The sequence below is a fragment of the Aspergillus multicolor genome (assembly GCF_047715735.1).
Source record: "Aspergillus multicolor strain CBS 133.54 unplaced genomic scaffold BDW74scaffold_3, whole genome shotgun sequence".
NCBI lineage: Eukaryota > Fungi > Ascomycota > Eurotiomycetes > Eurotiales > Aspergillaceae > Aspergillus > Aspergillus multicolor.
In genome coordinates, this window is record NW_027395954.1 from 1,550,301 (window position 1) to 1,565,034 (window position 14,734).

Genomic DNA, 14,734 nt, shown 5'->3' on the forward strand with positions numbered 1-14,734 from the left:
GAACTTTAGGCCGACTCCGTGACTATCAGCCGTGGTGTCATATCTCCTACTTAGGTAACCTAGCAGGTAGAACTAAAAAGTCCCCTGGTCCTACGGAGTGGTAATCTCTTATATCTTTCCTTCTTTCCTGCATGCTGCCCTCTCTCCATCTTGCACTCTTCGCTACCCCGTATCTTCTATTCTGGCTCTACCAACCATTATGTATTCTCTCTCAGAGGCCAGTGCACTGCGACCCTTTCTACCTACCGAAGAATGTCGCTCTGCCCAATGCCAACATCGTCCTAGTCATCGTTGGCTATCATGACATGCAAGGTTGAGATGATACATTAGTAGAGTTTACACAAATATCAAAGACATGGTAGGAAACAAAATGTATACTAATTATTCTCCCAAAAGCAGAAACATCGCAACGATCAAGGCCACAAGTTGTACCACCTGGCCATATGATTGCCTATGCCTCCCTTGTCGCCCGTAGAAGGCCTTGTAATCCTTACAACGAAGCTATATCGCGCTCGGCCTGCGAGGCGTCGGGTATAGCAGGACTCCGAGACTGTTCCATGGAGGCGTAGTGCAACGCTGTCCTGTCGACACTATTCTTGCTGCGCAACTCCAAATCGCCGTCTGCACACCACATGTAAAGCTTTGTCATTCCCAGTTAGTCCTTTTTGCCCTCTAAGTTGAGTATTGTTAGCAATACTGCACCAAGTGTCTCTTCAACGTGGTTCAAATTGCCATCTATAGCTTCATCGTCGTCGTCCTGAAGACATAGCGATATATCGTCTAGCACACTGTCCACGGATGCAGGACAGTTCACAGTATTTCCTGACCCATCAGCTTCTAATGGGCGGTACTGGTCCCTATTGACGTTCTCAGCGCTTCCATCAGCATCGCTAGGGAGGGGCAGTCTTTGCAACGTAGGCAGAGCAATGTCCTTCAGATGAGCGGCGACGTGTGACTGAAGAGCTTCGCTGGAGAAGACGCCGGCGTCAAGAGAACAGTCTCTATCTGGGGTCGGAAACGCCCCGCAGAATGGGCAATCCAGAACCGTATCATGGACTGGTCTTCGTGCTGCGCCGCTGAGAAGTACAACGTGCTTTTCAGGCACGTTGTGTTCGTTAATGCAATGCTCCCAATACTGTGTCTTCTGGTCAAAGGTGATTGTCTTGTTCTTGTGAGAAGGGGCCCTGCACTCCCATATATTCTTGCGAGCGTTCTGCATGTGATTGAGCCAGGCGTATGACGTTCCGAATGTTAGCGGGTCGGTCCTGTGTTCATGGTGACCGGAGTCTGCTTCCAGGCAGCGCGCAAAGACACAGATGAAAGGCTCCAGGTTTTTGATGACATGACTACTATAGTAAACAGGTTAGATTTTCTTATTCTCATAAGGATAGGTAAGGGTATGCTTACCGCCACAGCCTTGACTTCGCAGAGCTCTGGAATTCAATAACGTCGCCGCAGTATGGACACTCGTTGTTTGGTGGGATTGGAGGGAACGACAGCTTGTTATTCACAGGCTTAGGTAGCACGCTCGAGTGAGGGCCGGCAGCCGGAGCACTCTCTTCTATCATGGGCAATTGAGCAGCCAGTGGTGCAGCGCGTGGACTCTGGACACCTGAACCAGAACCAACGCACCTTCGAAGGGATCGTTGATAGAACAGTCGTCAAAGCCGCATTGCATTGGCTTCGACCAGCGCTGCGCGAAGGGAGTCCGGCGCCAATGGGAATTAAGAATAAATATAACAGTCCATGTCAAGACATAGTTTGGCTATTGCATTGTTTGCTTCTTTATTATCCCTGTATCTTTTAATTTCACGAGCCTAATTAGTCTTCTTGGACTTGCGAATGTAGTTAGATACACGAAGGAGCCGTGTCACTGTTCTGCTGATCATAAAGGTGATTTTCCAGACATTGTCTCTTGCCGCATCATCGTCGCTGTCCAAGTTATTTATGTTGGTGTCGGTCCCGGTTGTGGCTTTTAAATACATTTAATTGGTATGCGAAGTCTTTTAAAGCTGCGCGTAGTCTGCTCTAAGTCCTCGGTCGGTTTCACTGTTGTTGGAATCGAGATTATCAGGATAAGCTTCTTTACCATTAGTGGGACAGGTACTTACAAGATATTAAGACATCACAGATAACGTCCAGGAGCCAATGTATGATGTCCACGACTATGGGACTGGATTGGAGTCTGTAGTCCAACAAAGCATTAAGCGGTCCATAAACGTCCATGTTTAATGCCCACAGTTTGAAGCGCGCCAGCTGATCATCCAGGACCGTAGAACCTGGCACGATTGCTGACATGACCATGCATTCCTGGTAAAGAGAGTTGCACTGTGCTGCGTGTTCGGCGATGGTCGGGCAAAGATCATTTTGGGGGGAGACAACTTCCATCAAATCGTCTTCCACGCGACCTCGAACTCCTAAGGCTAGGGGATGCGTGGCCATTGTGAGTGCGTCACGGATGCAGAAGCTAATATCTTGTCTGGAAAGTTGCTGGACAACCTAGTTAGAGTGGTAGGCAGAACAGGGATGTCGGATACTCGCAGTCTCCGTACAGCGGTTTTTACTTTGCTTGTATCTCGATGGCATCGACACCTCTTATATGCCAGTTCTCTTGGGCTATATTGCAGGTTATCATTGTTCTGGCATGGTGAAAGAAATCAGCTTTGCCCTTTGAGGAGTACTTGGTTTCTTTAACTTGAATAAAGATGCTCAAAAGAACACTGTTGAGTCAGTTCCAAAGAAGCTTTGACCCTGAAACATCCCGAGGTGTCCTTTTAAGAAGATATATCTTCTGTGCCCGGCATGTGATCTCATCCATCCACCACCAGATAGTCTGCTTTGTCCTGGATCTCTAATCAGCTCCACGTCAGCACCGCAAACCCTTTTGTATAGGGTGACAATCGTTCCTGCGACTATTGTGTTCCCACCTATCCTAGAGACTGACTGAAAAGAAGACAATCCCAACCAAGAAAGGGCCTGCTTTCAGTGTTTATGCCCTTCCTGCCGGCTACCGGTGGACCGCCCCTTGGATGTGAGCTAAACCTTGAGCATTCGAACAAAGCAGCATACGTCTTTGGATTTGACATGGTGATAGCTCTAGCCTCTGAGCCAATACTAGAATATGTAGAACAAGCCATCAAAGCAAGCGCTGTACAGGCGAGGCTAAAGCAGCCCAGCCAAAGATATGGTATGCCCTCTTTGTCTAAACCACCACGGATTTCTCGTTGACGCCCAAATAATGCCAATAAGAATACTGTTCGAGGGAACCTATCACCGCGAAGGTCTTCGGTTACGAACGAAGCCTCCGAGGCCCCCCATCTTCGAGAATGAGGCTCAAGCAGTTTGCTGGTCAAGGGATTCTTCAATGTTTTCGCAGATGTGGGCAGCGTGAGCATTGTGAACGCTGCTAGCTAAAGGCTTAGATGAGGTCCTCATCCTATGGTTCTTCATACCCTTCGTAACGCTTATCCGTTCTCTGCCCTTCTTTCATCCGTCTGGCCCTTTGGTATCTCTCATGCTCAACTTATCTCCTACCCGGCACCTCTTTCATGCTCTTGCACGTGCTTCTAAGGTTCATCGTCACTGCAGCTCAAATTACCCACCAGAAGGATCTTGTCAATAACAGAACTTTGAAACGGCATGTGCGCGATGTATGCACGCTTCACTGCGCTGCTGCAAGGTTTCAAGGCCTACCATACACAGGATGTGTCAGCTCCAGAAAAGTGATTGAGCTTTGACTGAAGCACAGCCCGTTGAACCCTACCGTAATTGAAAGCTCAGCCAGATGGTTCCGGCAATGTCTGCAGCCGGACTTTGATCAGTCTAGTCTCAGGCTCTTGGTATGTTTGTTCCCGGCTTTCGGGCATAGGGCGAAGCAGGCTAACATGCCGCGAAGTCGTATGCTTGATTCTGTCTAGAATGTACTTAATACATGCTTGTACTTACGAAGCTGAACAATAGATGTTAGAAAGGAGTAGAAGCAATACCTGGCACTGCCCTGGCCGGCCTTTAGGGGCGGTGCCCACTCTGGCTCATACCATACCGGAAGACGAAGACGGGCCATGCCCCGTCCTTTGATTACCCCAAGGACTGAAACTGGACTTGGCTCTAAGGATTCTCAGCAAGAAGACGAGATGATACCTGTAAGGGGGAAAGAGACTGAGGACCAGGGATGTATTGTGCGAATTTCACACTATCTGCCAACTGCCAATTGCATAAGCATTCACGAGGTGAAATGCTAATCAAAGGCCATGAGGCACCCTGCCTTCCCTATCCCCAAAACCCTATTGCTCAAGCCCTGGTAACCTCCAATCTCTCCGTTCAATCAACGATCCCATCATGAATTCTTTCCCAACCGCAATCAATCACCAATCTCGAACCTCCTAACGAGCCAATATGAGCATGAAAACTCCCCTCAAATCCTAGTGCATGGATAGTCAAAGACCACATTCGAGATATTTAAGAGTGTTGCTCCATCTCATCGGCCTTGAAGACGCGACGAGCGTCGCCACCCTCCTCACCCTCCTGCTCATCCTGGGTCTCCTCAGCCTTAAACTTGGCCTTGGCCTTGGAACGGGGGGTGGCCTTCATGGTGCGGACTTTCTTGGGGGTGACCTCCTTGGCGGTCTTCCTCTTCTTAGGGGGAGACAGCTCCGCGGCAGCAAGTTCAGCTTCAACGTCAGGATCCGTGACAGTTTCATCTCCGTCGTCGTCGTCGTCGTCGTCGCGGGCACCCTTGGTGTTACCATCAGCGCCGGGCTTGACGGGGCTACCTGTGTCCTTGACGGTGACTTTTCCATCGGCGGAGCCGGCCTCCATCTTCGCCTTCAGGCGAGTCAGGCGCATGCGTGCGGCGTTGGGCTTGATGCCCGTGGCTGCACCGACCTTGTCGTAGTCGATCTGTGCATTGTGGGCATTGGTTAGTGCGCGTCTTGAACGCTCATGCAGGGTGTATGACTGGGGATGGGGTGGGAGGGCTGGGTCTGAGACGGGACTGCCTCGCGGGATGTACGTACCTTGCCGTCGGTGTTCGCAATGCAATGGTAAAGGAAATTGACAGTGTCGTCGACGGAAGTAGAGGGAGACATGTCTGCGGGTTGGCTTGATTGGTCTTGTTTTAGTCTGGATGCAAGGAGTTAGTTGGTTGCTGATCGTAGATGGGCCGTGGTCGATGAGATGAGGCTAAACAAACCTGTGTTCAAGAGGAAAATGGTGAGTATGCAGCGTATGCAGGCTCAAAGCGTTGGTTGCTATAGTGAGAAGAGGTTAGGTAGAGGTGGATATGCGGATGTAGTTGTAGCGCTCGGGAGACTGCGAGATGCTGGGAAGAAGGATATGTAAGAGAGGTGGCAAAGAGGAAGAAGAGAAAGAGGTGAGAGAAAGGAAGCTGTGTTATAAACAAGAAGTTGGAAGGGCATAGCAACGCCGATCACAGTAACGCCGAGCATATAGGCAACGATGATGTCGTGACAGACAACCTTCACTCTTCTTGCAGGTAAGAACTGACTTGCACATCACCTTTGTCTTAGATGGGAGGCCTGTTCTATTCAGCTGGACCTCTTTGATAGCCACTGTGCTTTGACTGCAAACCGCTCATTGATTGTATAGCCCTAACTTCAAACGACATCGATCTATGGAACAACGAGGGGGCCGATTCACTATTTTAGGCGCCTTGAAGCATTTCCTTCAGCGAAAAAATGCTCTGGGCGGAAAAGCTAGGAGTCCAGGTTTGGTCATGGCCGGATACTGCAGCTAGGAAATGGAGGAAATAGAGGCTTCAGGTGAGCCGAACCAGGACTAGGTATAAGACGAGAGAAAAGGAAGACTGCGCGTTTAAATTCGGCATCGAAACAGGCGAGTATGGGCTATATACCAACAGAGGCGACATTGCAAGTAAGCGAGAGTATTTAAGCCCGGGGGATAAGAAGGAAGGAGCTCAAGGCTAGAGACATCTCAGTAGGTCTATGCAGGCGAGTTGCAGCAGAAACGGCATTGCCCTAGCCAGACAATCCTCACTCCATCTCAGGCTCATCCGCGTCCCAGCAGCATGTCACACGCCGGCTGGTTGGTGCAGCATAAGGCGTAATGCTTGTTGTAGTCCGCACATTCTATCGGGGTCCTTGACACAGTGTAATTAGATTGGATCTTGCCTGGGTGTCACGATGCATGTAGTAACTTGGCCTGACTTACAGCTCGTAGCAGTCGCCATCATAGCGTGAAAATTAAGGTCCCAAATGCAGTGCTATCAGTGAACGATAAATAGATACGTAGCCTAGATAGACCCAGCGGAGAGGCAGGGAGCCTCGACGAACGTACAATGCAGTACCCGGGCTGTTTTGGTTAAGTGGGATCAGCCAGGAGTCCAGTGCTACATTGAATAATTGGTTTTCCGTGGAAGGGGTGTCCCGGGATAATGGACCATGTCCACGTACCATCTGTCTCTTGTCTCCTGCCAAGGAGAGACGGGAGAGACCAGCTGGAGCTGCAATCGCGACTGCTGCAAGCATGGCAAAGAAGTTGAGGACGTGCATGCTGGGAATCTGAGTTGTGATGTTGTGCGGCTGGGGGGTAGACGGTGGGTGGCGATGGTGAGAGGGTGGTGCCGTATTCTTATACACCGTCAGCTCGTTCTATCTGGATTCATTGACATCTATTGAGAAACATCTGTGCTGCCGGTTAGTTTCTACTAGAAATGCATACGATGTATCTACCGAGACAAGTAAGTGCGATGTTGGATGCTGTTGTACAAATTGACGGTTTATTTTGAGTATCTCGAGTCAAAGTCCGTGGATGTGTTGACATGTGAAGTACCTGAGATGTCAGCTCCCACGAACGCTCAGTAGCTTGCCGAGGAATGTATCTAAGCCCTGGGTTGAGCGGTAACGGCCTCTTGAATATCGAAAGCACATGATGAAGCCATAAAAATTTGTTGAATGAGTACGTAAGGACATGACAATATCGTATTATGCAGTGCCACTAGAAAGCCCAGCAAACCGCATTGCCGATTCTCGAACAGCCTCTGCAAGGACCGAGTGCGCTCCGCGCGCAGCATCCACGGCGCCGTCTATTAAAGCCTCGTGGCTGAGATTTTGATCTGTCGTCCCAACTGCCGCCTTCGAGTTATCACCCTTTAACCAGAGTTCCGTAATCTCATCCCGCGCAGGCATGTAAGCGACGACACAAGCCGACAGTATTGACTGATGCTCTGCCGGGTCCGTATCGAGCATCAACCTAGGGGCAGATGTTCCGTTTCCATCGGGGGACTCATCCGCAACCACAGCAGCCACACCGCCAGCGACGAGATCAAGACAGTCAATCCGTGCGTCAGAGATAGCGGCAGAAGCAGCCGTGATGCATCCAGCCAGAACATTCATCATGCCCCACGCCGCATCGTGAGAGTCCGGTGCGTCTCCCCACCACCGGTCGTCCTCGGCTTCTAAGATAGTGATGGTGATATCGAGACCACTTTTCGGCCATCTCTCCGCGACAATTACGCCACGAAGTGCTGTCTCGAGGTGTACGCCTAGATCACGCTCGCTGGCGTCGCGAATATGCCCTTTGCGCTTGCGAGCGGCGAACGGGGCGTATTTGACGTGAGTGGTGAGAACGAGGTTGGGAGAGAAGGTCGCGGATCGGGGGAGCGGTTTAGGTCCGTGGACTGTGCATGCGAGCTTCAAGGAGGAAGAGGGAGGCGTGATGAATTTGGGAGATGCCCGTGCAGCGGAAAGAGCTGCCGAGGGTTCGAATTCTAGGTATGAGGATCCAGAGGCGGAAGGGATTAGACCGGTTTTCAGGACTAGACAGAGTTGGTGAGTTAGATAGTAGAATCGAAGGTATGACGAGCCTTACAGATCTTCCGAAGCTCATTTGGCTGCCTTTGTCGCCGTGGTCGCTCCGCCGCAGTCGCACTGGCAGAGGACTTGATGGAGGAAGCAAAGACTGGAGGCCGGGTGCCGCCAGGCGGCCCATTGATTCTTCGTCTGTCAGTCATTACACATGTCTCAACTGCCGGCAGTTCCTTGAGCGACCGAGAACGATCGAGTGAGAGTGGAATTGAAACTGGGAGCTGTCGTCGCAGTCAAAGCGGAATCTACAATTTTGAGGAAGGTTTGCACTGTTTGCTCCGGGTGGAGTCGTGCTTAGCTCCGCCCGCTTTAAGTAATTTTCTTCGCGTTGATTTCTTCCTCTTCCTCTTTCTCCCACACAAGCTCTCGGCTTTGCTTCAAAATGATGAAGCTGCCTTGACTGCTTTGCTCTATGCAATTGATCAACTCTTTTCCGTTGATAGCTAACCACGTACTGTGAGTTCCTTCTTCCTTCACGTCTCCCTGTTTTCATGATGAAATCGATTTCCAAAAAATCGTAGTTCTGGCGACAAACAAATGGGCCATCGAACAAACATGCATCACCATCTGATTTGCACCTTCGAAGCTACACTGTCAACAGCTCGTGTACCGAATTCTAGCTGACAGCTTCAAGGTAGTCTAGGTCATTCATGAAGTCAATCTTGCGACGGTCTTTCCTGCAAAGGTAAGAATTGCATGTTGCTTTGAACTCCCTTTTGCATGATGAGACAAAATTTTTTCAGTTCTGCTTCTGCAAATATCTTGAAGAAAAACAAATACCTTACCAAATCTCCTGATGCATTCCACTTTGCCTGCCTTGTCACTTGATCGACTTTGGTTCAACAAATACTGACAGCTAGAAGAAACAGGGTCCCACCAACAAACAGTTGCGTAAAAGGTACGGGTATTCGCAGTTCTATATCCATCGCCCGCAACGTCTTTTATGATGACAACTAGTCAATCCATTCAATGATCCTCTTGGAGGAACCGCCCTTCGAGCCTGCATCTGCCGATGTGACCTTTGCATTTGGATTCAGCGATCTACTTCTCCGCCTCCCTGATACCGGACCTGGTTGTCACCTGTTTCTTTGAGAGCGGGCTGGGAACCTGGGAGGATGGTTGTGGAGTGTTGGAAGGTGGGCTCATATCGCTCTTTCCCGCACTGGTTGATTTAGCGATTGTTTGCTTGACTTGTGTCAGGTCCTGATGGGAATTCGTTGTCCGTCTTGGATAGCTTGTTCCTTGACTGGGTGTGGCAGGGGATGGGATGAATTAACCGGCTTGTCTGATTACACTTGCTACAAGTGCCATGGCGACGATCATCGCTTACACGGACCAATTTATCGGTCAGTCGGCTGACAGATGTCCAGTGTAATCGATTGTTAGAATCGTGCTTGTTTCAGTAACCGTTTTTTAAATGTGAGTTCACTTTTATTACCCTGTCTCGAGCTGTGTGATGCGTTCCTTCGCCGTCTACCATGATCACATGATGAAATATTCTCGGATGTAAACTCACAGACCTGTTCTGAATGCGCAAAACCATGTGGATATTTTCCGTTGCCTTCCTTCTGAATGATCATGCCCCTACTTAATGCTGTTTTATCACTTGACAAGAAGAGGAATATGTGGCTGACCTCTCACACAGTATGCAAACATCTCAGTCAGTCTTCAATACTATAATTATATAATTCAATCTTCTCTTCCGCGTAATATAGCTTCTCTTCAAACTTTGCACTGTTTTGCCACCATCTCTACGCACTAATATAACCTTGGCGCTACATGCCTATGAAAGTCATGCATCTAGCATTTTATCGATTTCTCTATTACCGACCATGCTCGCACGGAAGATTAATTGTATGCATGGTGCGTTGCGAACACAATTCTTCAACGCGCAAAGCACCGTCTACTAGCCCTAGCCCTCCTCCCCTGCTTCCGGATCTTGGATCTGCTGTTAATTCACTGCACCCTGTGATACCGACCAGATGGATCTCCTTCAGCAAAGAGGCGGCTTCAAGGTCGATTGCTGGAAAAGGATGAGTGGAGTTCAATGCACCGGTATATTAATTTTTCTTTCACAACACAAGTAAACCATATATACATGCTAACGCTGGAAACCACACCACCACCATGCATCCGTATTCATGCAACCTGAACCCCTAATCAATGCATGCACCTTCATGTGTTCCTGCTGGGCTGTCCTCGAACTCCATCCATCCCCTTTCTCATCATCTCATCATTGAAAACTGTATAAGGAAACAAACAGCCATGAAACCCACTAACTGCCTAACTCACGTCTATTGCAATATAAGCGCATCCGTCTATGGTTGCTTTTCCGTGGTCCATTCTTGTTTTTGCCTTCTTGAGAATAATCACTCACTCTTTGGTTTCAGTGGGTGTGGTTGCACCATCCCGCGACATGCTGTATGGGGCCTAGGTGTTGGGCACAGACGATATTAACGATGCGGAACGCTAAGCCATTTAGGTGGATTTAAGAGAGAAACCAAGGAAAGCTCTGAAGGGGGTAGGATGGAAACTTACCAGGACCCTCTTTGCGTTGCAGATTCTCCAGGCGAGATTGCGGACGTTGCCGTCTGAGCGGACAACCTCGGGGGCGAATTCGACGCCGAACCTAGGGTTGACAGGTTAGAACTGCAAAGGAGAAAGGGAATATTGGGGGCATACATTTGGTGAACCGCAAAGACAACCCGTTTGGCGAACTTTCCGTCTCGATCAACGAGGCTACCGTATTGCTCCTCGGCGGTCTCAGGAGCGACTTCTGGGTCCCGGTCAAAGCAGTTTTGGATGACGGGCAGGAGACTTGTCTCGACGGCGGTCTGGGACATGTCGAAGTGGTCTTCCTCTTCGAAGCGAGGAATACGGACTTCGAACGGTCTAGAAATGGCCATGACATTGTGCTTGCCATTATGGTGGTAGCGGAATTCGAAGACACCTTGAGTCCAGAAGAGTTTATCGCCAGAGAAAAGGACCTCACCGGTGGCGATATCATGCTTCTCTCCATTCTCTCCTTGGGTGGTTGAAACGACCACGTCACTGGCGAGGATGCCCTGCTCGCAGGTGAGGTTGTCGTAGGAGCCTTCGTTGACGGCGACCCATCTTGCTTGGGAGGATACACGGGTAACTTCTCGGGAGGTATTGTCGGTGACCTTGTAAAGACCGATCCAGTCTTTCTTGCTGTGGTTGAGGGGTGCAGTCCACTTGACCTTGACTGGGGCGCCGTATGTGATGACTAGGTTCTCCAGATCACCACGGCGATCGAGGGGCGTGCGAGCGTTGTCGCCCTCTTTGCTAAGGTCACCCTCGTCTAGAGGCAGCGGGCTTGCTTCGACAGAGAGAGAATAGTCCCGTAGGTCGTACCCGGCCAGATCGGCATCAATGCGCGAGATAGTGACACGAGCCGGATAATTCTGGAAAAGAGCCGTTGTATCCCGAACGAAGGTGTTTACACCGGCCGCGAGTTTCGGCCGTGCAGCATCGATGATTTCCTCTACGAACTCATACGAGTCGTCGAACATCTTGTCCATGCTTCCATGAAGCTGTCTTAGAGATGGGGGTAATGACTTCTTCAGGCTCTTCACGAGACCAGCATCTTGGCGCAAGCTCCTACCGTATAGCTTCTGCATGTGAGGTCGCTCCACAAATTGTATGAACGCTAAGCTGAGGATATGACTCGAGAAGGCGAGAAACGCGACTGTTCCGCTGGCAGTGATGAGAACCGCACCCCAGACTCCTGCGAGCCCTAAGACACGCTCGGGATTGTTCAAAAAGCGATAGATGCCATTGTAGGTCAACTTAGGGGATGCATCAAAGAAGAAATCCCCGTAGAACCAACCAAACTCGCCAAGTGACTCATAAATGCTCACTGAGGTCCAGATCTGCAGAGAGATAAGCCCGGCTCCCAACACGTGGCGCAGGATAGCGAGACCGTAACCCCAATCAGATGGGAAGGTGTACATCTTCCATACAGCTGCAATGAAGCTTGCGTAGCACATGATCATGCTTAGGTGATATGTGCCTTTCCACTGGTTCCATGCCTCGTGAGGTGTTTCGCCATATTTGACAAAGTGTCGGGTCCAAGATTTACAACTGGACTGCTTGTTGAGAAGACACCCGACGCCCAACGAGTACCAGAGCCTCCAAATGGCCGCATTAACCACGAAAAGGAACTGGTACCAAGGTGTTGAAGGCGTCAGGACAGTCAGAGAGAACATGAGGAACTGGACCAGGATAGAAGAGCTGTCCGTGATTCTATGAAGGTCTAGATTGTGGAGCCCTATAAGGTTGTGGACGGCCGGAGGTGGGCTGCTGAACGTTGTCGCGTTGGGAACATTTTCTTCGGATACGGATGGCGCGTTTGGAAATTCCGGGGATTGCGATCGCTGAGACACCGCGTCATGCTCGGTGATAGTACGCTTCCGTGGTGGAGGAGGATTGTACGTCTTGTCAATATGTGGATTCTCGACCAACACGAGAAATGCGAATTGAGCTGCATGGGCGATGATAGAGATGAATAGCACTTTGTAGCTTGCCGCCATCAGCGAGATACCGTAATAACCAGCATACCCAACCGAATACATGGGATGAGGTGCCATCTCAAATACCCCATCAAAGGTCAATTCTTGGTCGATGAGGTAGAAGAAATCACCCCAGTACCAGGCATAGTCTTTGACCACGCGGTGGGCATCTAGTTTGACCCAGAGGTTGAACAAGAATAAAGCGATACCAGATGTCCATCGGACAACGGTCATTAGCACGCTTTCGTTAGCAGGTTGGCGACTACAAGCTATCGCAAAGAGGCAGTAAGAGGCGAAGTCGCACATCAAGATCAAATCCACAAGGCGTCTGAAGACAAGCCACGTATTGTACTCAAGCGGAGCTTCCTCGAAAGAGTAGTCCTTGGGAATCTTGGTCTCCAGTTCACGCTTGATCAAATGATATAATTGAGGGTAAGGGTTCTTGCCAGTAGTCGGGTTCACGAAGATCTGGGACTTCTCAGCCCAGCGAACCAGGGTCTTGTGGTGGGACTGGTTGTGAAGTAACCATCCGATCCCCGCATTGTAACATGAGCGCCAGAAGAGGTAAATAACCGCAAAGACGGGAATTTTGGCGTCTGAAGGGAGTATCCACAGCAGTACGATATGGGCAACCAGTATCGTCAATACGGCGAGATCAGAGAGGTTCTTTGGCTCAGAGGGTGACAAGAGCTGGGAGACCATATCATGGGTTTGAGGCACGGTGAAAACTGAAGAGTAAAAGTCAATACCATAGACACGCACTAGGTGCTATACAGCCAGCAGAGCTCAATTGATAGGTTAGCAATGAGATCAGCGTACCTGTACCGTCTGGAGTTCGACCAAATGTCTTGCCCGCTTTGTCCTTGCCATTGTCCGCAACCGTGATAGTGGGGTTCTCAGTAATGACGTTTAAGTCGGTCTGAGAAGTGACAGCTCTTTCCCGAAGCCTACCATCGAGCTGTTGGGTGCCTGTTGAGAGGCCACGATCCATGATTGAGCGTTGAAAAGAGAAGAAAAGTTGAGAATGAGGACAGACAACGAGCGGCATGTGATGCTGCTTTTATTGAGAGTCGACCGGGGGTCGGGTGACCTGATTGGCCTGGGCGCAGGGGGCGGCTAGCCGCATTGGGCGGGGCTATAACGTCACTGCAGCAGGGACCTGGACTATACAACAACGTTCTGGACAACATCTCAGAGTATGATAGTCCCTACCGTGTACGTGAACCTACCAAGTGAGGCGGAAAAGCTCGGTGGTCGCGCATTTCTCTCTTCTTTCCCCTCTTACGAAGGTGATGACTCTCTAAGACTGCGCCGGAAGGGACCTCGTACGCCTAGACTTCTCCAACCGAGACGTGGAGCCCGGGTCTTCCCCCGGCGAGAGGGGGAAATGGAAGATCAGACGCTGAGAGTCTCTGAGGGAAATAATTCCTGGTAATTGAGCGCTCGAACCTCTGGAAAGCCTTGCTGATGTGGTATCACAGCATAAGGATCGCAGCAGCGCTCTTATAGCTGGACCACCGTCAAGCGGTTATCGCGGGTGGATTATCAGTGCAAAGCTTTGCGGTCAACGACAGCATTTCTCTTACTCAATTAGTGAGGTCCTTCAAATTACATGCATCCAAAGTCCGCTGCATTCGTTACACCCGTTGACCAATCCAGACCAGCAACAGTTCAATGGTGGATGGTCTACGGAGTATCGCACACTTTACACCCGGGCAGGCGAATGAGACATTTGCTGACGCCAGGTCTATTGCATGTATGTGTTTGCGGAGGATGCTTTACTTGCTATCCGCAATTCATTGCATACAATCAATGCAAATATATGCCAGCATGCGAAAACTTGAGAACCCCTCCTTGAGTCTAGAGTGTGATACAATGATTCAAAAAGCGCAGTCAAGCAGTGCCTTAAACTTCTGACGGCAATAGTCTAGCCTTTCAATCGCTGGTCCTATTGGCCAGGGTGCTATCATTAATACCGGGATGTGCCTGCAAGTCTCTCTATAGTAGTAGCCAAGTATACTCTGCACTGCTCCTCAGACCCTTGCAGACGATCTGCTCTCTGGGCTGAAGTAGTCCTCGTACTTGCTCTGTTCATGATCGGACAGCGATGGTCACATTCAAAAATCCTTGCTTCTCGAGCATACCAGTGGCTATCACGCCATACAATAACAACATTATCACATCGCGGCCAAGAGCGAGAGTATTTACGAGTTCTCTCCTGGCACTATCCATTACAATATCTGTGTCGCAGAGCCTGAGCATGTCTATCTACAAAGGTATTTCGAACAGAAACTATAGTCACGTGATTCTACGACACCGCAACGGGCAATCCCCGCGCCAATCGCCACTGCTGATTAT

General features: G+C 50.0%; 6 protein-coding genes across 6 annotated transcripts; 1 reads left to right on the forward strand and 5 right to left on the reverse strand.

Moving 5' to 3' along the window:
• Nucleotides 1-490: 490 nt before the first annotated feature.
• On the reverse strand, nucleotides 491-1,678 carry BDW74DRAFT_174496 (uncharacterized protein; the record flags this gene model as incomplete). The annotated part of the gene is made up of 4 exons (XM_073728049.1): nucleotides 491-640; nucleotides 698-1,349; nucleotides 1,408-1,561; nucleotides 1,633-1,678. 4 exons carry the CDS (start codon nucleotides 1,676-1,678, stop codon nucleotides 491-493), a joined length of 1,002 nt encoding a protein of 333 aa, XP_073588016.1.
• Nucleotides 1,679-4,458: 2,780 nt separating this feature from the next.
• Nucleotides 4,459-5,087, reverse strand: BDW74DRAFT_174497 (uncharacterized protein; the record flags this gene model as incomplete). Its single annotated transcript, XM_073728050.1, has 2 exons — nucleotides 4,459-4,899; nucleotides 5,016-5,087. The coding sequence occupies 2 exons, from the start codon at nucleotides 5,085-5,087 to the stop codon at nucleotides 4,459-4,461; spliced, it is 513 nt and encodes a 170-aa protein (XP_073588017.1).
• A 1,599-nt stretch (nucleotides 5,088-6,686) lies between these two features.
• On the reverse strand, nucleotides 6,687-8,058 carry BDW74DRAFT_79696 (3' exoribonuclease family protein). The gene is made up of 2 exons (XM_073733757.1): nucleotides 7,849-8,058; nucleotides 6,687-7,795 (listed from the first exon to the last, which is right to left on the reverse strand). The coding sequence occupies exons 1-2, from the start codon at nucleotides 7,988-7,990 to the stop codon at nucleotides 6,963-6,965; spliced, it is 975 nt and encodes a 324-aa protein (XP_073588018.1). The 5' UTR covers nucleotides 7,991-8,058; the 3' UTR covers nucleotides 6,687-6,962.
• A 1,612-nt stretch (nucleotides 8,059-9,670) lies between these two features.
• Nucleotides 9,671-13,393, reverse strand: BDW74DRAFT_146331 (phosphatidylethanolamine N-methyltransferase). Its single transcript, XM_073723326.1, has 3 exons — nucleotides 13,196-13,393; nucleotides 10,527-13,104; nucleotides 9,671-10,473 (listed from the first exon to the last, which is right to left on the reverse strand). The coding sequence occupies exons 1-3, from the start codon at nucleotides 13,365-13,367 to the stop codon at nucleotides 10,323-10,325; spliced, it is 2,901 nt and encodes a 966-aa protein (XP_073588019.1). The 5' UTR covers nucleotides 13,368-13,393; the 3' UTR covers nucleotides 9,671-10,322.
• A 183-nt stretch (nucleotides 13,394-13,576) lies between these two features.
• Nucleotides 13,577-14,368, forward strand: BDW74DRAFT_146334 (uncharacterized protein). Its single transcript, XM_073723327.1, has 2 exons — nucleotides 13,577-13,807; nucleotides 13,858-14,368. The coding sequence occupies exon 2, from the start codon at nucleotides 13,989-13,991 to the stop codon at nucleotides 14,232-14,234; it is 246 nt and encodes an 81-aa protein (XP_073588020.1). The 5' UTR covers nucleotides 13,577-13,807; nucleotides 13,858-13,988; the 3' UTR covers nucleotides 14,235-14,368.
• Nucleotides 14,355-14,679, reverse strand: BDW74DRAFT_146335 (uncharacterized protein). The gene has a single exon (XM_073723328.1). The coding sequence runs from the start codon at nucleotides 14,636-14,638 to the stop codon at nucleotides 14,468-14,470; it is 171 nt and encodes a 56-aa protein (XP_073588021.1). The 5' UTR covers nucleotides 14,639-14,679; the 3' UTR covers nucleotides 14,355-14,467.
• Nucleotides 14,680-14,734: the final 55 nt, after the last annotated feature.